Raw genomic sequence first — 22,510 nt, 5'->3', positions numbered from 1 at the left:
GGCCCCACTTCCCAGATAAGGCACTTTGGGGCTCTTCTCTGACCACATAATTGGTCCCATTTCATCAGACCTTCTGTGGATTTCAGCTGTACTGTTGCTACTGAAGAACATTTATACCCCACCTTTCTCTCCTGTAAGGAGACTCAAAGGGGCTTACAAGCTCCTCTCCCTTCCTCTCCCCACAACAGACCCCTTTATGACAGTGGTGGCGAACCTTTGGCACTCCAGATGTTATGGACTACAATTCCCATCAGCCCCTGCCAGCATGGCCAATTGGCCATGCTGGCAGGGGCTGATGGGAATTGTAGTACATAACATCTGGAGTGCCAAAGGTTCGCCACCACGGCCTTATGAGGTAGGTGGGGCTGAGAGTTTGTAGGGAACTGTGACTAGCCCAAGGTCACTCAGCAGGAGTGCGGAAACACATCTGTTTCACCAAATACACCTCTGCCACTCAGGTGGAGGAGTGGGGAATCAAACCTGGTTCTCCCGATTAGAATCCACCTGCTCTTAACCAATTCACCACGCTGGCTCTCGGAAACCCCGTGGCATTCACTACTATTTACAAGAACTGTTCTCATGACAGTCACCAGTGGTACAGGGGTTAGCTAGGCAAGTTTTAAGGAAGCTGTGGAGCAGTGCTGGAAATGCCACTGGAGTCGCTGGGTGCCCGAGCAGTTTGGAAATCGAATTGTGCCCCCTTGGGGATGAAAAGCCTTCTGGGGTTCAGTGCCCCCAATTCAGTGAGTCCTGGGACCGCCGGGGATGCTCGGAAGCGCCAGGGGCTGCTGAGGGTTGGCCCCCTTTTGGTTCGCGGACACGGCTGGAAGCGCCTATCAGCATGAATGCTGCTTCCACACCCCCAGCAGAAAGGCACAGGGCAGCCACTGGCTACAGCGCTCCAGGCAAGAGGAACGGTATCTGCTGTCAACCGATGATGACGATGAGGAGGAGGAAGAATTTGGATTTATATCCCCCCTTTCTCTCCTGCAGGAGACTCAAAGGGGCTGACAATCTCCTTGCCCTTCCCCCCTCACAACAAACACCCTGTGAGGTGGGTGGGGCTGAGAGAGCTCTGAGAAGCTGTGACTAGCCCAAGGTCACCCAGCTGGCGTGTGTGGGAATGCCCAGGCTAATCTGAATTCCCCGGCAGCCACCTTTGTTCAGCCAAGTCTGAGCAGCAGAGAGGTCGGCACGTAAGATACAGCGCTGGGGTTATTTCAGAAAAAGGCTTTTGGAGGCCTTGCGGAGACACTTCAGGGGCCTCCGAGCTCTTAGCAGAACGTGGGGTCCGTCCTCCTCCATTTTTAATAAATGTCTCCTAAACAAAAGTCCCTGCCCACTGACTGATCCAGATCCGCAGGACATTAATGCATCCCTGACATCCACTGTAAGTGGCACCCTGAGTCAGCGTGGCTGTTCTCAGCCGCTGAGAGTGGAGAGTGTCCATCCATCACTTGAAGAACCGTAACCGGAGGAGAACGATGCGGCCCGTTCTCAGCCAGCCCCTCACCTGCCCTTTCAGGGGTAGCAGAACAACTCCAGGCCTTCTGCCTTTCAGCCGGGCTCCAAGTGGGGCTGCAGGGGTGGGGGTGGGGGGGGGTGGAGCTGCTGACTTCGGCTGGAGAGGCTCAGCATTACGGCCACTCGCCTGGGAGAGCCTGGCAGCATTCTCTGTCCTATTTATATGCGCACACACACACATTCAGACTGATGCAGGGGACAGAGAGTGGCAAGGATCCAGGGAAGCGCAGGAGCAGGCGAGAGGCAGAGCCGGGGGAAACGCCTGGCACCCCGAGGGGCCTGCCAACACGGCCTCCCAGAGGACAGCAGCTCTCTGAGGCCGCCACCGCCACAACCGCCTGACCCCCTCTCCAGACCAGGAGGCATTAACTGGGAGCGGAAGAGGAGCTGGCAGGCCCGATCGATGGCGACAGCACAGGGCGGACAGACCGCGGCAGCTCCGCTCGTCCTTTCCAATCCGAAGGCAGCTCCAGCCTCCGGGGGCCGTTTGATCGTTCGCGTAGAGGACTTTTTCATCGCTTAACTCAATCAAATTAATCGGAAGTGAAAAATGCAGTGCTGACAAAGGAAATATTTAGAAAGCAAGCGCTGTGGCATCAAAGGCTCGGGAGAGCAGGCTGCCCCCGGCTGCCTCTGCAGGGTAGTGGCTTCCAAAACAGCCCCCCCCCCCCGCCTCCAAAACAGGGAACACTGGGCCTTCCTCTGGCTCTGCTCCCGGGGGACGGGGACGGCATACCTGGCAAGGAGCACCCACCACAAGCCACGGTTCAGACGGCAGGAAGAGAGGCCTCTTGTGGAGGGGCCGGCTGTCCTGCGCTGCGCGAGCTCCCCCAGCCCTGGCAGAACATACACACCACACACACACACACCCCTGAAGAGGAGCAGGATGGCGTGACTGGTTGCCCTCTGCAGAAGAAGCCCTGACACTGAGTAGCCTCCCCCCCGTTCCTCCTCCGGAGGAGCCTCCCTGATGCCTTCTGCTGGCAAAGCCACGGTCCTGATCCTGAGCCCTGGACTGCCAATCACCCCGGAGTTCCTCTCCAGCAGGCTGCATCTATTCAATGCTAAAAAGACATTTGAATTCTGACCTAGAAAAGTGTAATCAGGGGACTTAACAAAGATTATGCAAATGGAACAATGTGTGTATTTTAATCCACTTCTTCTGCAAGAGAAGCAAAGAACTCTGCCAGGCGGAGAAGCGCCCCCCCCCCCCACCCGCCCCAGACACCTCCAGAGACATCAGGCGAGCGTCCCGCATTTTTGCGCAAGGGCTGCGTGAGGACATGTGGCGGCCCAGCCAGCTGCTCAGCATCCAAGAAGGACCCCTAGAGCCAGCCCCCCCCCAGCATCTGAAAAGCCCCCCTGCCCCCCTCTCAGGATAGCCTGCAACAGACCCCTCCTCCGTAAGGATCCAAGCACATCATCAGGCAGAATCTCCTATGGCGGATCACTCCCCCATTCAACTAGGTCCGTGGTGGCGAACCTATGGCACTCCAGATGTTCATGGACTACAATTCCCATCAGCCCCTGCCAGCATGGCCAATTGGGAATTGTAGTCCATGAACATCTGGAGTGCCATAGGTTCGCCACCACTGAACTAGGTCCTTTGGGGGGTTCTTCCCCCCACCCCAACCCACTCAGGCTTCCTTGGCTCCATTTGGAATGGAGGACGTCAACAAGCTTCACTCCATCTCTCTCACCAGCCCCCTTCCGAGCTTCCCCGGCATGACTGCGGAATTGGGCCAGAGCCTGCTGACCACCACACCCGACCGCCGACCCCCGGCATTGGCAGCCCCGACACCCACCCCCACAGCACAGCTGAATGACACGGGTTGCTTGCAAAGTCTCCCAGGGCCTCCCAAGCAGTCCCCCTCCTGTGGACAGGCAGGGCAGGCGCAGAAGCACCCCTGGCCCCCCGGCCCCTTTCCTCAGCCGCCAGTTGTCCGGGGCCCTTCTTGGGGAAATGCCCCGTGGGCAGCCCTCTTCTCCCCGCCCACCAGGCAGCCAGCCTAATCCCAGCGGCCCCAACTCCCCACTGCAGAGCTGCAGGAGCGTCACGCTCACGCAGACACTGACACACACACACTAAGAGGTGCCTTCCCGCGTGTCAGGCCGCCCATCTCTCAAGGCCAGTCTGGTCTCTGGCCGGCAGCACCTCTCCCGGGTCCTCTTCCCTCCCCCACCCACCCTCACTTTTGCTGGAGTGGGACTGAGCCGGTTCTTCATGTCAGGGCCTGGGCCTGCTCTTCGTGCAGAGCAGACGCTCCACCAGGGAGCCACAACCTGGCTGCGAGGAGGGAGCCACGCAACGGCCACAGCCACGCTGAGCAGCAGCCCAGAGAGACTGAACGTCTGCATCGGGGAACGGCTACGGCTCAACGGGAGAGCATCTGTTCAGCGGGCGGAAAGCCCCGGACTCGATCGGCAGCCTCCACAGCCGACAAAGGGTCACGTCGGAGGGGAGGGGAAACGAAGGCCCTGGAGGGCCGTGGCCTGGCGACAGCAGCAAGCCCTGGCCTCGAGGGACCCGGGGGGCAGAGTCAGAGAAGGCAGCTGCAGGGGGGCTCGGGGGCTCCGGTGGGCCCACGTGACACGCATCAGAGAGATGCTCTCACAGGCGCTCTCAGGCTGGTCCACCCAACTGTGAAGGAGAGCGGGCAGCAGAACGCAGGGCTGCTCAGCACACTGTGACCTGGAACGCAGCGCCCCAAGAGCTCCCGGCCACCCCTCCGTGAGCCATACAAGAGAGCCACTCACCTTCTTCCCAATGAGTTTCTTGCGCAAGAACTCGCGGGCCTCAAACATGTAAGGGATGTCGTAGAGAGGGCGGAGCTTCCGGTTCTTGTCCTAGGAGAGGGAAAGCAGAGAGGATCAATCGGCAGCCTGACTTCCACGTGGGCTGGGTTCAAGAGGAGGGAACTGTGGGAAAGCCAGAGAGCCCTTCGCCCCCAGAGCACATCACTGTAGGGCTGCCCACTTCAACACCATGGGAGAAGCCCCCGGCCCAGCCCGTCTGTCCCCCCACCAGCCTTCCCAGCCCCTTTCCATGAGCAGAGCTGCTGAGAGGAGGGAACAGCCAAGGGGCAGGATGCAGCCGCGCGGAGCGGCCCGTCTGCCCCATGTCCACCACTGATGGACGCCTCCGGCAGCCGCATGTTTAAGGCTCTAGGCCTGTGGTGGCGAACCTTTGGCACTCCAGATATTATGGACTACAATTCCCATCAATTCCCAGGGGCTGATGGGAACTGTAGTCCATAACATCTGGAGTGCCAAAGGTTCGCCACCACTGCATCTAGGCTTTGCTCTAGAGCCATCGCTCCGTTTCAGCTCTTCACGGGTCTCTTCCTGCGCCTTCTTCGTAAGAAGCCTGCTCAGCCTCCTCCAGATCTTTCAAACTCAACCTAGTGCAGGGTGAAGACCTCACTGAGACGGTGGAGGAAGAGGAAGGAGGAGGACAAAGAGAAGGAGAAGGAGGGGTTTGGGTTTATATTCCCCCCTTTACCTCCTGTAAGGAGACTCAAAGGGGCTGACAACCTCCTTTCCCTCCCTCCCCCCTGTGAGGTGGGTGGGGCTGAGAGAGTTCTGAGAGAACTGTGACTAGCCCAAGGTCACCCAGCTGGCAAGTGTTGGAGTGCACAAGCTAATTCTGGTTCACCAGATAAGCCACCACCACAGCCCAAGTGAAAGAGCAGAGAATCAAACCCGGTTCTTCAGATTAGAATGCACTCGCTCGTAACCACGATGTCACGATGGACCGCCAACCCAGCCTAGACACTTAAAAATATTTATGGTGCCTTTAAAAAAAACCTGTGAAGAGAGCGATGGTGAAAGAGGCTGAAGTAAAAGCTTGAGCAGCACAAGATCAGGAAGAGGAAGGGCTGTGAAGATGAGCAACGCAGGAGCACAAGATGCTCAGACGCAACCCAGGCTCTGCCGGGAGGGACCGATGGGGAAAGGGGCCGTGGGGCAAACAAGGAAGGGGCCAGATCTTTAGCTGACAGCAGGCAAACTTCTGCCCCCCTTGCCTGCCCGCTGGATCTCCCCCCGACTCTCGTGGCCACCAAAGGCAGAGGCCACTGATCCCCCCAAGCAGCCCGGCCGGGACCAAGCAATGGCCAGGAGTCCCGAGCAGGCTGCCACGCGCTGAGGCAGTTCTGTGCCTCGGGGGCTGCAAATGCGGGGTCTCTCCACCACTGTGCACTTCAGCGCTGGTAGAACAAGACCGGAAGCCAAAAGGGAGCTCCAAGACCCCAACAGGTGTTGATACCTGAAAAGGACACAGAGGGCGGGAAGGGGAACCAAGGCATGCGCCTCGTAAGAGGAGCTGCAGTGTGGGAAATGGCCACGCTTGGTGGGACGTTGCCCTCCGTAGCGTTACAGCCACCGTTCCCAACTGCATCGTCTGAGTGGACAAAACCATCCACATGCAAAGGACGCCACAGTGCCACACACAGGACGCTGCCCACGATGCTCAACCCAAGCAGGAGCAGACCCACAAAGCACCGGCCCTGCAAGAGAGACCCTCGCCCATGGTGGTATTCCTAGTCCGCCTCTCCCACAGAGCCTCAGCGGGATTCTGCTGCTCGGAGCGCTCCAATCAATGACAGTCCATACCCAGAGACATCTAGTGAGCCCAGGGCAGGTCGAGACAATCGGCAGGAGAAGGCGTCTGATGAACAGCAGTAAATCCGACTAAAACGATGCTAAGTGGGGCTAAATAATGAGGGGAGGAGGAGGGTGGGGCCAAGCACCCTCGTGCACCCAAGTCAGCTGGGAGGCAGTGTTAAAAAATAATAATTAAGCAGTCCTTCCCGCCCGCCCCCTCCAGTCTTCAGTGGGCTCTGCTCCTCTTCAGGAGCAGCAGTGGCGTAGGAGGTTAAGAGCTCGTGTGTCTAATCTGGAGGAACCGGGTTTGATTCCCAGCTCTGCCGCCTGAGCTGTGGAGGCTTCTCTGGGGAATTCAGATTAGCCTGGGCACTCCCACACACGCCAGCTGGGTGACCTTGGGCTAGTCACAGCTTCTCGGAGCTCTCTCAGCCCCATCCACCTCACAGGGTGTTTGTTGTGAGGGGGGAAGGGCAAGGAGATCGTCAGCCCCTTTGGGTCTCCTGCAGGAGAGAAAGGGGGGATATAAAGCTAAACTCTTCTTCTTCTTCAGGTAAGTTACAAAGAGATTTCTCTGTGCACCAAAATAGGCAGAGACCCCCCCGCCCCTTTGGCTCATTTGAACCCACTGCTTTCCATCTCTGCTTTAACAGAGCAGAGCAACTCCAGGGTTTCCTGGGCCATCTATGCTGTTTGGGTAGACGTCTGGGTACCCTCCTCTCCCTGACGCCTCTGCTGGCCCCACGGCTCTCCCCGGACAGCACAGGCACAGTGCGCTGCCTCCCACACTGAGGAGTTCTCCTCCCCCACCCGTCAGGATCAGGAGGATGCTGGACTTCCAGGCAGGCAGGCAGGCCGGCCGGCCACTCCAGCTGCCCCCCAGCGGCAGAAGAGACACCTGGAGAGCCCCCTGGCCAAGGAAGGGGAGGGGGGATGCAAAGCAGGATGGCCTGGCCCAGGGAAACAGGCGGGGGGGGGGGTGGCGCCTTAGCACAGCTTCTGCATGAGGCTGCTTCCAGGAGGGGGCCATGGCGTAGGGGAGGGGCAAACAGAAGAAAGCCGCCCCCCCCCCCCCGCCCAGAAAGCAACAGGAGGGCTGCAGAGCTCACCCTTTGGCTCCCACCCGAAGCTGAGCCATGGGGCCGGGCCCTTCTCTGGCAGCTCAGGCAAACCAGGGAAGCTGCGGGGGGGGGGGGGCGGGGAACAGACACCTCCCCCACTCTCCTCAGGCCCCTGTCACGGATCGGGTCCAGAGGTGAGGGCGGGTGCCCACAGCACCCCCAGAGGCCACTCCGGAGTCAAGCTGGCCCAGGAGGAGGAGGAGGAGGAGGAGGAGGAGGAGGAGGAGGAGGAGGAGGAGGAGGAGGAGGAAGAGGAAGAGGACTTGGCCCTGCAGCAGGATTCCAAGGAAGGATTCACCACCATCACCACACAGACACACAGACACACACACGCTCCAGTGCTCCTTCGTTTTCCCAAAGACAAAAACTGAGAAAGCCCTCAGGTCAGCCACTCCCAGCCGAGGGCTCAGCCTGGGGCAAGGAAGTGCTTCCAGCGGCCCCTTCCTCCTCCTCCTCCTCCTCCTCCTCCCCCCCCCTAGTTCTCTCCCCTCCTCCTGGCACCGTCTGGCAGTGGAAGGGAAGCAGGGAGGAGGCCGGCGGTTGTATTATTTAGCAGGTGCCAGAAGAATTTATAGCGGGATGTCACAGCCCTCGTCAAACACAACCATAAATATCCGGCGCTCCTGAGCCCATCTGAGTTATGCGGTTGGAAGGCAAGAAGGTTTCCCCTCAAGACGCGCATCTCCTTGGCTTACCGGCTGCCGCAGAGCCCCACGGCTTAAATCACGGCGGCACATATTTTATCCCCCAAATCCATGCGGTGCTGCCGGCTGTGCTTAAAAACCAGCTAAATTCCCCCTTCCCTGGAGGCGGCAGAGCAGGGCAGAGGCGGCTCTCTTCTCCTTCCCGAGCCAACACCAGATGTCGGAAGGCGCCCGGGCCGAACCCAGCCATGGTTCTGGTCCTCTGAGCGGTATATATTGTCCATGGTTTGGGGTATATATTGTCCATGGTTCCCCACCCTAAACATTCCCTTCTCACTGGACACAGCGTGTAACAGACTTCCCTCTGTGATACACCTCTGAAGTTGCCGGCCACAGATGCAGGCGGAATGTTAGGAACAAGATCCACCAGACCACGGCCACACAGCCCGGAAAGCCCACCAGGACCAGTTGAATCCGGCCATGAAAGCCTTTGACAACACATCGATTATGGGGAGCCTCACCAAGTCCTTTCTTGAGCCCGCAGTTGAAAGGGTCAGCCAAATACCCCTTCTTTGGTGTACCCTCCAGCAACCAGTCCAAACGGCTGCTGTGGTTTTCTGGGTGGTGCGGCCCAGTTTCGGTTTCAGTTGCTAATGTTTTACCTGCAGCTGTGGCTGGCATCTTAGAGGCACAATAAGATGCATTCCTTCCTGTGGCACAGTGTGGACTGATTTGCCAGCCCCAAATGTGAGCAAACCATTAGGAGCTAAAACAACCAGAACACAGCTGCCATGCAGCCTGGGAAACCCACCACGGGGGATTCGAGCCACAAAAGCCTTCAACATCACCCCCTCCAGATCTGAGTCTAGGACAGTGGTCATGCTGGCAGGGGCTGATGGGAATTGGAGTCCATAACATCTGGAGTGCCAAACGTTCGCCACCACAGGACTCTAGGATCACCTTCGAGATCAACAAAGTGTTGGGAGCATCAGCTTTCGAGGGTCAAAGCTGATTCTCCAAAGCTCACACCCTGAAAATCTTGCTGGTTTCTGACGTCCTACCAGACTCAAACCTGACCATCTGCTGCAGACCACCACAGCTCCCCCCTGAAACTACCATCGAATCCACCAGTCCCCGCCCTCTTCAAGCCAGAGTAGGAGCATTAGTAGAAAAATCAATCCCGGCCTGCAGGCAGAGGGAAAGGTGGGATTCCCGAGATGCTCCCTGAGGCAGGCGCTGTCTGTGGAGGCCCTCCTCTCCAGTCCCTGGCCAGGAATGAGCACAAACTTCTCCCAGGCTTCCACAATTAAATTCACACCTCTGAATCCACCCCCGCCCCCACGGCGTCCCCTCAAGCCAAGCTTCGGTAGCTATAAAAAGCTCCTGCTGGAAGGGAGCCGGGGACATCTTACGCAGCTCCAAGAATTGGCCAGATCCAGCAGAACACAGCGAGGAATGCCCAGCGGAGCCATCCGGACTCTACAGCTTTCAATTACGAGTTCAGCCCTTGCAGCCGCCGGAGACCACAACCGCTGGCTTCCCCCCCACCCACCCCCCGCCCCCGCTTCAGGCTTCCCCATCAGTATTTGTCTCCAAAGAGTTCCCGAAGTGCAATGAATGCTTGAAAGATGGGCAGAGCTCAGCAAAGGGAAGGGTCAGGGGGTGGAAAAGCAGCCGTCTTCCCGGACGCTTACAGAAAATGCGGCTTTTGTAGACCCCAGAACAAGGCGAAGCTCAATGATCTGTGCCAGGAGACAGATAATAGAAACGCTTAAGTGTCCAACACATATTGCCCTTAAACTCTTCCCCGCCAACTGCCATTAAATACCGTTTTGCTAGCCGGCATAAATGATATTTCATGGGGGGGGGGGGGGCGCATCACACAAGGCAGCAATCTGGGAAGTCGCCCAAGAATTTGAGGCTTGACAATAAACATCCGCCATCAACGCAACAGCCGGGAGACTCACTCCATTCTGGCCCAGGCAAGTGGGGAGCCCTGCGCTGCTGCGCTTCTGGAAACAGCTGGCCCACACTCACCACCAGGAGGAATTTGGGGCAGGGGGCACTTCCTCTCCCCCCCCCTTTCTGAAAAAGCTCCATAGCTCCCAGAAGGCAAGCCCTCTGAGTGAGAAGGAGAAGAGGAGTCTGGACTTATATCCCACCTTTCTCCCTGGAAAGGAGACTCACGGCAGTTTACAGTCTCCCCACATCAGACACCTTGTGAGGTCAGTGGGGCTGAGAGGGTCCATTCGGAAAGAACCGTGACCCTGCACCCAAGGTCACCCAGCAGGAATGTAGGAGTGGGGAAACAAACCCAGTTCAGCAGATAAGAGTCCGCTGCTCAAGCGGAGGAGCGGGGAATCAAACTCAGCTCTCCAGATTAGAGAACCTGCTCTTAACCGCTACGCCACACTTGCAGATGGAACAGCCCCATGGGAAGAAGAGGCCCTGGGAGGCTGCCAAGGTGATGTGATGAAGCACATTTGTCAGGCCTGTCCCAACACTGCCCCAGGGCCTGCCCATCCCAAATCCCTCCTCGCGGACCCTCGTGAGACTTTGGGGCACCTGACGAAGGAAAGGAAGACCGCAGGCAGAAGCTGTCTGCCCACCTTCACTCCTATGACTGCCTTCCTCTCTCCTCCTCCCTCCCAGATCGGGGGGGGGGGCGAGAACACAATGGGCCAGCCCACCCATCCCCAGGCACTTTGGGGCCTCAGGCGCATAACCCAGAAGAGCTGGGAGAAGGAACATGATGGCTCACTGGACCAGAATGGCCCTCCCTGAAGGGTCGGGTGTGTGTCTGCTCTGCTTGAGAAGGACGGAGAGTGGTCAAGCTCTGGGGCAGTCCGAGCACGCAGGTGGAACGGACCAGGCCCCAGTCAGTCACCAGGAAGACCTGATCAGGAGCCCCTTCCACAGGAGACGGGACACTTGGCCACTTGGCCACTGGGCCCAGGCAGCCAGCCAAGGCCACTTGCCTCGCCAAAGGCTTTGGGAAGAGGGCCGCCTCAGCCCCCCCACCCCCAGAAAGACTTCCGTCTTCCATAGTGCTGCACCTTCAGGTAAAGCTCGGCCTCCAGGTCTCCTGCTCCAAAATGCCAAATGCCTGGCGGAACAGGTGCATCTTGCAGGCTCTGCGGAAACTGCAGAAGGAAGGAACCCAAGAGATGCCACCAGGAGCCCCACCGCCTCGGCCAGGGGAAGGCTCAGGTGATGCTGCCGTTCTTTTAGGCAGGTCAGAGCAGTGCCTGTGATGGAAGCTGATGTTGCAGTCGAGAGGAAGGACACCTGGCTCTTTGGAGGCCACGGAGAACAGCCCGCTGATTATGCTGCAACAGGCCACGCTCGGGGGCTGCGGCTGCAAAGGGCACCCTCGCCCCACGCTCCCTGGCTAGGGCGCACCTAAGGAGAGTCATGGCCTCCCCTTCCCTAGTTCCTGCCTCCCTGAGGAAGGGGTGGGCAATCACCCCTCCAAGACGCCCACAGTCACCTGCAGGAGAACAGCCAGGGGAAGCAGCAGGTGGTGGGGAGGGGACCCAGCTCTGTTCTCTTCCTGTCAAATGGGTCCCCCACCCACCCACCCCCACCACCAGCAGCACCAACTGAGGAGAATGGGCATGAGAATCAGAGGTTGGCGGTGCCGCCTGCAGATGCCCGTGGGGGGAACAGGATGCTGGGCGGAGGCAGCTTCATGGGCCACCTGGCAGGTGGTCACTCCCTATTTTCCACATGGGTAATTAGGGAAATCGTTTGCCATTAAATAATTAGCCAGGGCAACCTCCTCAAAGCAGCACAGGAGGCCAAGCGTTGCAAAACTGAAAGTTGCCTCTTCCCTTTGGCAGCAGAAAGGCTGGTCGATAGAGAGGCAAAGCCAGCCCGGGGGGGGGGGGGGCGGGGGGGCAGGAGGCCAAGCAACTTGTGGGCGGAGAGGAGCTTCCTTTCCTCTCATTCCCTGGCACAGGGACACACTGCGGCAGATCCTTCCGAGGGGATCCACAGGAGGCGTGAAAAGGAGCGTGCCAATCTGGAGCCACGGGGGCATGGGAAAAGCGACGCCAGGCAACTTGGCACACGCACTCAGCCGCTTGGTCCAAACGAGGAGGGCATTCTGGCAGCGTGAGGCCTGGACTGCAGAGCAGCCACCTGACTAGTGGGCACCAATGCCAGCCCCTGCCCTCATTTGCCCCCCCCCCCCCGCTGCAGATATTCACTTCCACCCGAGAGACTCCTCCTTTCTCCTTGCCAGCTTCTCCCCAGCGGCTGGCGCGGCCGTCTGTTTCGATCCATTCTCCCTCCGGGCATTTCACATCCCAAGCCCTCGGCCGTGCCACTTCGACCATTAGCCAGTAATGGGCAACTTCATCAAATGTTTCCTTGGAAAACCCAACGCCCCCCCCCCCCCATGCCTGATCTCTCCTGGCAGCCGCTCCACTCAGAGTGATCCCCACGGACGGGGATTCTCCACAACGTCTCCTTCGCCCAGCCTCCCCCTCCCACCACAGACTCTGCCCAGACACTCCCCTGCCAGAATCCCAACTTGGCTCAGCGTCAGTGGGTGCCTGTCACCGGTCGGGCATCTTGGCCCCCAACCCCCAACCTTCCTCCACCCAGCTGCCAATTCTCACCACACACGCATTCCAATGGCTCCTGCCCTGACCAGCGCCTAGACCTGTGGTGGTGAACCTTTGGAACTCCAGATGTTATGGACTGCAATTCCCATCAGCCCCTGCTAGAATGGCCAATTGGCCATGCTGGCAGGGGCTGATGGGAATTGCAGTCCATAACATCTGGAGTGCCAAAGGTTCGCCACCACTGGCCTAGACACCTGGTAGCACCAACAGCAGTAGGGGGAAGGGGGACCAACCGGCACCCAGGCTGAGCGGGGGGCACAGAGAGAATCCCAGCGGCTTCCTCCTTATGCTGCCGAGAAGGCCCTCCATAGGTGCAAAGCCACAGTGGTTCAGGACATCTAGCTGCGGGTGGGAGGGGGGTGGAGAGATTTCACTGTCTCCTTGGATAAAATCCAAAGCACAAGGCATGTTCAAGACCAAGAGAGGGGTGACATCACTATGGAATCACTCACTGCCTCATTTTTATTTTGTTTATTTAAATAATTATTTTGTTTATTTAAAGAAGGTGCTCGGGAGCAGCAGCCGCAGAAGGCCCTTGCTTTCACCTCCTGCATGTGAGCTCCCAAAGGCACCTGGGGGGCCACTGCGAGTAGCAGAGAGCTGGACTAGATGGACTCCGGTCTGATCCAGCAGGCTCCTTCTTATGTTCTTATGTTCTAATTTTTATTGTGCCTTTCCACTCAATTAGGGCCATAGGACATTAAACAGTTTAAAATATTGAAACTTTTAAAATATTATATGTATGTATGTATATTGCTATTATATAAACAAGAAGTAGAATCAAAAAGGAAACACCAAATGAAACAAAAAAGGGTTCACCTGATGATGGAAGATAACAAGAGAAGGGGGCAGGCAAACCTCCCCGGAGAGGGAGTGCCAAGGCTGTGGAGCTACAACCAAGAAGGTCCTGTCTCGAGCTGCCCCCCCCCCCGCCTCAAATCACTGAGGGCACCCAATGCAGCCTCCAAAGATAACCAGAACAGTCTGGTGGGTCATGACAGGGGGTGGGGGTAGACTACGCTGGCCCAAAGCCCTAGAGGGTCTGGGACATCAAGACCATCCTGGGCCCAGAAACAAACAGGGAGCCAGTGTAGATGGGCCAAGAATGGAGTAAAATGGTCCCTATGACCCAAAACCACTTTCTGCAGAGACGTATCATCAGACCTCACTCAGCAATACCAAACAGAACTAAACGGGATGTTGAAGGAATCACAAGCATAACAGGAGCAGATCCATTTGGACACCCCACAAGAACCTCCACCAGACGCTTCCTGCCTTCTGCCCGTAATACACAAGCCCAGCGCTCAGGGCGTCCCTCCCCAGACTCAAAATGGATGGACGGCCCACCCCCTCTTCCAACCTGGAGAAGAAGCGCTGCGTCCGGCCAGCAGGACCCCATTCGCTCTTCTTGTTCATTATATCTGGGGTCATTGTGGGGTCAATGAAGCACTTGGAATGCCAGATATTAGTGATACAAACAGATACCAAACTGACCTCCCCAAATAAAACCTCCCCCTCGCCTCCCCCCAGTCAGCTACAACCTCATCTAGAATACTGAAATCCACCCTTAACCCATTTTTTAAAAGAAGTCTTGCAACCTTGAAGACTCCTTGAAAATTAAGTGTTGCCAACTTCTGGAGAGCCCTCCAGGGGTTTTCAAAGCAGGAGATGTTCAGAGGCAGTTTTGTGACTGTCTGCCTCCGGGCAGAGACCGTGGACTTCCTTGGGTGATCTCCCAACCAAATATAAAGAGGGCCGACCTTGCTTAGCTTCCAAAATCTGACATGGCTGGGCTAGCCTGGGCATCCAGGTCAAGGCAAGGGACAAACAGAGGTGGTTTGGCATGGCCGGCCTCTGCACAGCAACCTTGGACTTCCTTGGTGGTCTCCCAACCCAGGACTTACCAGGGCTGACCCTGCATAGAACCACAGAGTTGGAAAAGGCCATCTAATGCAAGATCAGACGAGATCAGGGGTGGCCAACCTATGGCACTCCAGATGTTCCTGGACTACAATTCCCATCAGCCCCATAACATCTGAAGCACCGTAGGTTGGCCACCCCTGGCCTAAGCATCCAAACAAACGCTTAAAAGCTGCATGTGAGGGGGAGCTCACCACCTCCCTCGGAAGCTGATTCCACTGCTGCACAGCTCTCTCACTGGGAAAAAAACCCCTTTCCGAATGTCCAATCGGAACCTTTCTCCCCAGAATGTATACCCATCGTTGCGCATCCTCTCCTCTGCTGCTGACAGGAACAGCTCCCTGCTCTCCTCCGAGGGGCAGCCCTTCAAAGCCATCATGTCCCCCCCGACCTCCTCTTCTCCAGAGTGGACACTCCCCAGTCCCTCGGCCTTTCCTCCTGGGGTTGGGTCTCCAGACCCCTGATCAGCCTCCTCACTCTGCTCTGCACCCACTCCATTCTGTCCACATCGGTTTTGAAGGGAGGCCTCCAGAACTGTACAACAGATGAGGCCTGACCAATGCAATGCACAGTGGCTCTAGGACACCTTGCAATTTAGATGTTACACCTCTGTAGATATACTTCAAGATCGCATTAGCTTCTACTGCCGCCGCATCACACTGGCTGCTCATATTTAACTTACTATCAATCCGAACGCCAAGACCTTGTTCCTGCACGCTGCTCCTCAGCAGTGTAGGCTTAGCATCCATTAGGGCAGTGGTAGCGAACCTATAGCATGGGTGCCAGAAGTGGCACTCAGAGCCCTCTCTGTGGGCACGCATGCCTTCATCCCAGTACAGAATCATAGCCTCCCACTTCCCGTCTCTCCCCACCCTGCCAGAGGCTGTTGTCGGTTGGGGCTGAGGTTCAGGGAGGTCCTCTTGAGTCAACCTGATTTGCTGTAAGTACCATCTACTGCCCTACGAGTACCCCCTCTCCCCCACCTCATTACCAGACCAGGCAGCAGGCCCAGTAACCCCGAGCTCACTTGGGCACCATGTCAGCTCCACAGAGAGCACGCCTTCCCCCACCACCTACGCCGCAGTCCGAGTGTGTGGCAGAGCACAATGCCTTTTAAGACAAAAGATGGTAATGTTTGGGTTGTTTTTTCTAAACTAAAACCTCAGTATTCTGGTTAAATTGTCGTGTTGGCCCTTTGCGATAAATAAGTGAGGTTTGGGTTGCAGTTTGGGCCCTCGGTCTCACTGCATTAGGGGTTGCGAAGGAATCTCCTGGAAAAATCTCTCTCCAGTCAGGACTAGACAGAGGTTCCTCATAGGCAAGGAATACCCCTGGCTCTGTGAGGCAAGAGAGCCTGCAGACGAGGTCAGGGAAGCTACCTCGAGGGAGGGAAGACATGCCTTCTTCCAGTTGGAGGCCCACAGCCCCAGACAGCTCTTTCCCTGGAAGGCAAGGCATGCATGAACCTCTCGGTTGTCTCCAACAGGGCTTAGCAGCTTAGTGGGGGCAGGAAGGGGGGGGGAGCAGTTCCTAGGACACACGCAATTGCTTCCCAGACCCAAAGTGGGACCCTGCAACCGTCGGAAAGGTTTTAAAAAATGGCAGGTGAAGATGTGGATGCTGCGCCTCCTGGGAGATACTTAGCTGGCCCTGCAAGGCGAGGGGCGTCCTCCGTGGAGCCAAAGGGCAAGGGTCAAGCTCCTGCCCCAATGGCTGCAGGGGACCCCCGCCCCAGAAGGGGCGTGCCACTCATCTGCCCAGCCTCACTCATTTATCCACACTGAGCTAACTTCCCCACCCAAGCAGCGTGGAAAATGGCAACAAAACCGAAGATTAGTAAGCCGGGCAATTCATTACATGGAAAAATAATTACAATTCACCAATTAGGCCTCCAGATGCAAGAGGATCCTTCTGCTGGCTGGCAAAGAAGCCTGAAAATGGATTGCTGGCTTGATATTGCCTGTTGAATAAGATCAGAGTGTCTCATGGAGATGCTGCAGGCAACAAGAAACAAGCTCCCTTCCCAAACCAGGGGAGTCCCCGTGTCACGCCCCCCTTTCCCATGCCTGGGGGCTCAGCAGCATCTTCCAGCTCTACCTCCAGCGGAGCACAAACGCGGGCCTGGTGGATCAGGCCAGAATTCCCGCTAGCCCACCCAGCCTCTTGCTCCCACGTGGCCATGCGGACGCCTCCAGGAAGCTCCGGATCAGGGCAGGAAGGCATCCGGTGAGCAGCACCCCTGCCTCTACACACGCCCCTTTTCAACGTGGGAAAAGCAGTAGCTTTGACCACATGTGGTGACCACAAATTCCCCTGTCAGCTACCCAGTGCGTGAAGTCAGAGGCCGCACCCACAGAGGCCTTGCCAACGGAGAACACGGTCCTCAGAGGCTGCAGCACAAAAGCCACCGGCAGATTTCTTCTTTGACGGCCTTTGCGTGCCCCTTTTCCTCCCTGGGCAGGCAGAGGCTGGAATGAGAACTGACCAATTACACAAATGCAAGGAAGCCAAAAGAACAGGTAAGCGACGGCCTGGCCCTAACTCAGCCTCCCTTCCCCAGTTCCTGACACCGGACACCAGGCTGTTGGTCTCTGCTCTCGTAAATGCGGCAGGGAGGGGTGGGGATCGCCCCCCCCCTTCCCGGCTCTCCCCAGGCAACCACAACGCAGCAACAACCACAACCACAACACAGCCAATTAGGGCCGGGAGAGAACAAGGCCCCCCTTTCTCTGCCAGCTGGCCACGGGAGGCTCTTTTGATCACTGCTCCGGGAACTACCTTTAATCATCCAATTGAACGTGCCTCCAGAAGCGTGCAGCCCGACAACCTACCCAGCAGGGTCTGCCACACAACCGCCGCTCCTGCCAGGAACAAAAACCAGCCGTCCTGGAAATCAAGGCTCTCGGCTGACCTGAGCACAGGAGGCGCCCCAGGCCCTCTGCCAGTCCCACGAGGAGGACACACACGACGAGGCCTCCTCCCAAGAGCCCAGCCAGCGCGGGCAGAGTCACGGGACAGCGCAGCAGGCCTGGTTCGTTTAGCCCCAGAGAGTCGGAGGACTGAACAGCAACTCGCCCTCTCCGCAGGGGGGTCTCACAAAGCAAACGCAGGGGAAGAGTCAGGCTGGCCCCTCCAGGCTTCTTCAAAAAAGGCAGAACAGAAAGGAGATTATTCATGGCAGCAAAGAAGACCATCCATATTGGAGGCCCATCAATCCAAGCAGAGGAGCAGCAGTGGCGTAGGGGGTTAAGAGCTCGTGTATCTAATCTGGAGGAACCGGGTTTGATTCCCAGCTCTGCCGCCTGAGCGGTGGAGGCTTCTCTGGGGAATTCAGATTAGCCTGTACACTCCCACACACGCCAGCTGGGTGACCTTGGGCTAGTCACAGCTTCTCGGAGCTCTCTCAGCCCCACCTACTTCACAGGGTGTTTGTTGTGAGGGGGGAAGGGCAAGGAGATTGTCAGCCCCTTTGAGTCTCCTGCAGGAGAGAAAGGGGGATATAAATCCAAACTCTTCTTCTTCTTCTTCAGAAGCCCCGCAGATGGCCTAGAAGAGAAGAAGAAAAGGTGCCATGCCTTTCAGGAGCAGCTGGGCCAGTCCTGGGGCACCAAAGTCACCAGTGATGGAGCCAGGTCTGCAAGGGAGTCAAAAGCAAAAGAGACCCTCCAAGCCCAGGCCTGGCCTCTCCCCAAGAGACCCCTCCCCGAGAAGCCCCTCACCCTTCGCCCACAGCCACGGGCCTTCCAGTGTTCCCAGCCTCTCTCCTGCCTCGGGCACGGCAGTCTGATGAGAGATACGAAAGCCTGGGGGAGAATGGGAGGAAATGAGGGGGCCGCTGTTTATCCCGTTCAAAAATAATCCCAATGGAAAACTGGGAAATTTCTGGCGGGGGGGGGGACATCAATGAAGCAATTTCCCAGTGTTCCCGGATGCTTCCACTGCAAAAAGTGGGGGGGGGGGGGGAGAGACTCCTTAGACATTCTCGTGCTATACATTTGGAAAGGAGAAATACTTTAACACGAGGGTTTTTTCACTCAAATTGTGTACTGTACGAAGTCTGAGACTTTCCCAACTTTATCGATGGAAACAATGGAATATTTTGCAAAACGCCCCCCCAAAAAACCCTCCTGTTATTTATTTTCCTTTAAATACTGAGCAAAAGACCTCCGAGGATTACTGAAAACGTGAACCGAGACATCTCCTGGGCAGGATAATGTACAGCATTAGGAAAACGACAAGTGGGGAACTCAAGGGAGAGATGCTGCAACCCCCCCCCCCATTCTTAACTCCCCCCAACTTCCACGCTCTGCTCCCTGCTCCCTGCCACTCACACGCCTGCCTTTCTCTGCTCCTGCCAAGACCCTGACTGGGGCGCTGCCATAAGGCCGGGGACCCCTGACGGAGGGGCGTTCCTTTCCACCGCTTTGCTGGGCCTTGGGCTTTGGGTGCCATTTAGAGCAAGGGTCTCTCTTTCTCACGGCCCAGGAAAGGGAACCGGTTTCTGTTGGGAGGGGCCCTGTGGGAAGGGGCGACGAGCGGCGCTTCAGCTAGTGGCGGAGACATCTGAACTTCGGTTACAGCACGGGCGTGGCGCTTCAGATGTTCATGGACTACAAATCCCAATTGGCCATGCCAGCCGGGGCTGATGGGAATTGTAGTCCATGAACATCTGAAGCGCCAGAGTTCGACACCCCTGAGTTACACCAATTCTTGACTACAGCCTGTTTGTTACTTTGAAATAATAAACCAATTTCATTTCAACTCTGAGTCCAATGACTGGGGGGGAGGAGGTCAGCGGCCATAACAGCTCCACCTCCCCCCCGCCCATCTCACCTCCTTCCTTGCCGGCTTCTCCGCAAGTGAAAAACAAAATAAAGAGCTGGTTTTTATACCCGGCCTTCTCTCCTGTAAGGTGACTCACGGGGGCTTACAAATTCCTTCCCTTGTTCTTCCCACAACAGACACCTTGTTAGGTCGGTGGGGCCGAGAAAGAGTTCAGAGAGAACTGTGACAGGCTCAAGGTCACCCAGCAGGCTTCATGTGGAGGAGCAGGAAAACAAACCAGGTTCCCTAGATGGGACGAACAAGCCCCCACCTGTTGACATTCCCAGCATGGTCTCTTCCACGCCAAGGAGCTGCCGAAAACAAACTCAAGGGCCTTCAGGCATACAGGGGGAGCCAGCGGCTCAGCCCCCTGCCACGTGGCCCCCGCCACGGCTGCCCGGCATGTGCCCCTCCCTCCCTCAGGTGGACACAGTGTATAAAGCCCCCAGATTCCAGAGGGAAGGAGGTCGGCACACAGAGGTCACTCCTGCTGGATGCCCAAACTGCTCTGTCAGACTTGCCTGATCTCTCCCCCACACTCTGGCTCCACTCAAGAGGCAGCGGCAGCAAATTGCCAGGAGAGGGAGGCCGGGAGCCCCAGAGGCGCCACATGAAGACTTGTGCGCATGCACACAGGTCCCCCCAGCCCCCCCCCAGACCACAAGCATAGAGGGGTCTCCTCCCCCACCACACTTACGGCTCCATCAGTTCAGATTCAGGGCATCCCTTTTGGTGGACATAAGAACATAAGAACATAAGAACAAGCCTGCTGGATCAGACCAGAGTCCATCTAGTCCAGCTCTCTGCTACTCGCAGTGGCCCACCAGGTGCCTTTGGGAGCTCACAGGCAGGAGGTGAAAGCAAGGGCCTTCTGTGGCTGCTGCTCCCGATCACCTGGGCAGACCCCCACTTGGGGGCAGGATCTTCTTGGAAGCTGCCTCAGTTCTGGGGAACGTTCTTTCACCACCCCTTTCTGGAGACGGAAGAAGACCCTTCTGCTCTCCCTGTTGTGTCTCTGAATGCTCATGTGAAGGAAGCCAACTCAGAAAGCCAGCCTGAAGAGCAAGACGCCTCAGCTGGGAATGAAGTCCTCCAGACAGGGGAGCCCCACGAGGCAGGAAAGGGGACATCCAAGCGACTCCCCACTCCGGCCCCCCCCCACACACACACCAGTCCCACAGGTGAGAAGCAGAGATGCCCAGGGTGCAAACACACCAGGCAAAGCACAGCCACAGCCTCTCTGCGCACCCGGAGCCTGCGCAGGGCACCCGCCAGGACACTCGAGCCTCCCTTGCTGCCCTCAAAATCGCTCCATTCCTTCCTCGTCAGCTGCCACTACTTGGCAGCAGCAAAAAGCCCACAGCCTGGGAGGCAGGAGGCCTTCCCCTCCCCCAGAACGCCCAGAGCCCCTTTCACGGGACTGAGGTCCATCCCGCTCCAACAGACATCAAATCTAAACCCCCCACCTCAAGAGCCTCAGCAGCAGCAGACACCAATTAATGGAGCTGTTACTCTTGTCAGCTTGCGTTAAGCGCTGTACCACCTTGTTAGCGAATCAGCCGAGGCGTGACAATTTGTCCTCCCGCAGGGAGCCTCCCCGCCCCACCAGCCCCAGCCCCCTTCTCCAGAAGACAGGGCGGCCAATTAGTTCAGTTACGCACCCGCCCCCATCTGGGCCTCCAAAACCATGAGCCTGCAGGGAGTTGCCCGTCATGCCCGCCTCCAGGGACACCCCCAATGCCACGCAGTCACGGGTGCTGAGCACGGGGACCGTGGGTCACAGAGCAGGGCCTGTAATACAGAGATGTTCCACCAGGTGTACAGTTAGAATCATGGAATCATAGAGTTGGAAGAGACCCCCAAAGGCCATCAAGTCCAGCTCCCTGCCAGGCAGGAACATACAATCAAAACACTCCTGACAGACGTTCATCCAGCTGAGGCAGTTAAGAGGTTCCATCAGTTTAGTCTCACACACACACACACACACACACACACACACACACACACACACACACACACACACACACACACACACACACCCCTTACCCTTATTCCTTTTCTCTTGTAAGGAACTATCAGTGGTGGCGAACCTTTGGAACTCCAGATGTTATGGACTGCAATTCCCATCAGCCCCTGCCAGCATGGCCAATTGGCCATGCTGGCAGGGGCTGATGGGAATTGTAGTCCATAACATCTGGAGTGCCAAAGGTTCGCCACCACAGAACTAGGTGCTATTGGACTTCAAATTATTTAATTGGTTTTAATTGTATATTATTACATATGTATGATTTTATGCTTTATTTATGTATTACTACAGATGTTGGGAGCTGCCCTGAGCTTTGGAGGGGGACGGTCCATTGGATACTGACCATGAAGGTCCCTTCTCATGGATGGCTAGGAGGACATCTTGAGTGGGTATTCCTCTATCCGCTAGCAAGGAGGCAGGAAAGAACTTTTCATCACTTCCTCTAGGAGCCTTGGGGGCCATCTTTTCCCCAGTAAACGACTGTCGCAGCAGTAAACATTTTATAACATAGACATAAAGTACAGGAAGCAAGAGATCAACAAGTAATGAATTGGCAGGAAACAGAATAGCATAGGCTCCCTTGAATATAACTTTTGCCTGAAACTTGAAACTAACTGTTAACTAAGTTAATGGATCTAATCCTATCAGGGACTGATACAGAACCAGGGAGGGCCGAGATGCCCTCCTAGCCATGCATGAAAAGGGCCCTTCACGGTGAGTATCCAATGGACCATTCTCATGGAGACACAGGACATCCTGAGTGGGACTCGCCGAGTAGTGTCCCAAATACAGGTGGGTCCTTATTAGTCCCCGATAATGTTTTCTAGGACTCTTCTACCCAAAACGGTTATGGTAGAGCAGTGATGGCGAACCTTTTAAAGACCGAGTGCCCAAACTGCAACCCAAACCCCACTTATTTATTACAAAGTGCCACCCCGCAATTTAACCTGAATACTGAGGTTTTAGTATAGAAAAAATGGTTGGCTCCAAGGCACGCGTTACTCGGAAGTAAGCTTGGTGGTAGTCAATGGCTTTGCTTTGAAGCAACTGTGCAACACTTCGAATGGGCGAATCACAACCCTAGGAGGGTTTACTCAAAAGCAAACCCTATTGCCAGCAATCGAGCTTATTCCCAGGTAAAGGATCACGCTTTCGTTCTTCCCATGAAAATCAGTGGGGTTTAACAGTGCTTAACAGGGTTAACTACACTGCTTC

General features: G+C 56.7%; 1 protein-coding gene across 1 annotated transcript in view; it reads right to left on the bottom strand.

Annotated features, from left to right (window-relative positions):
• Positions 1–22,510, bottom strand: part of SND1 (staphylococcal nuclease and tudor domain containing 1) — a 242,458-nt gene that overhangs the window by 153,888 nt on the left and 66,060 nt on the right. Inside the window, exon 11 of the mRNA XM_048499490.1 lies at positions 4,282–4,371. Within this exon, the coding sequence (XP_048355447.1) occupies positions 4,282–4,371 (90 nt within the window). The remainder of the gene's footprint in view (positions 1–4,281; positions 4,372–22,510) is intronic.

The sequence above is a fragment of the Sphaerodactylus townsendi genome, linkage group LG06, assembly GCF_021028975.2.
Source record: "Sphaerodactylus townsendi isolate TG3544 linkage group LG06, MPM_Stown_v2.3, whole genome shotgun sequence".
NCBI lineage: Eukaryota > Metazoa > Chordata > Lepidosauria > Squamata > Sphaerodactylidae > Sphaerodactylus > Sphaerodactylus townsendi.
This window is presented reverse-complemented; position numbering and strand designations above follow the sequence as displayed.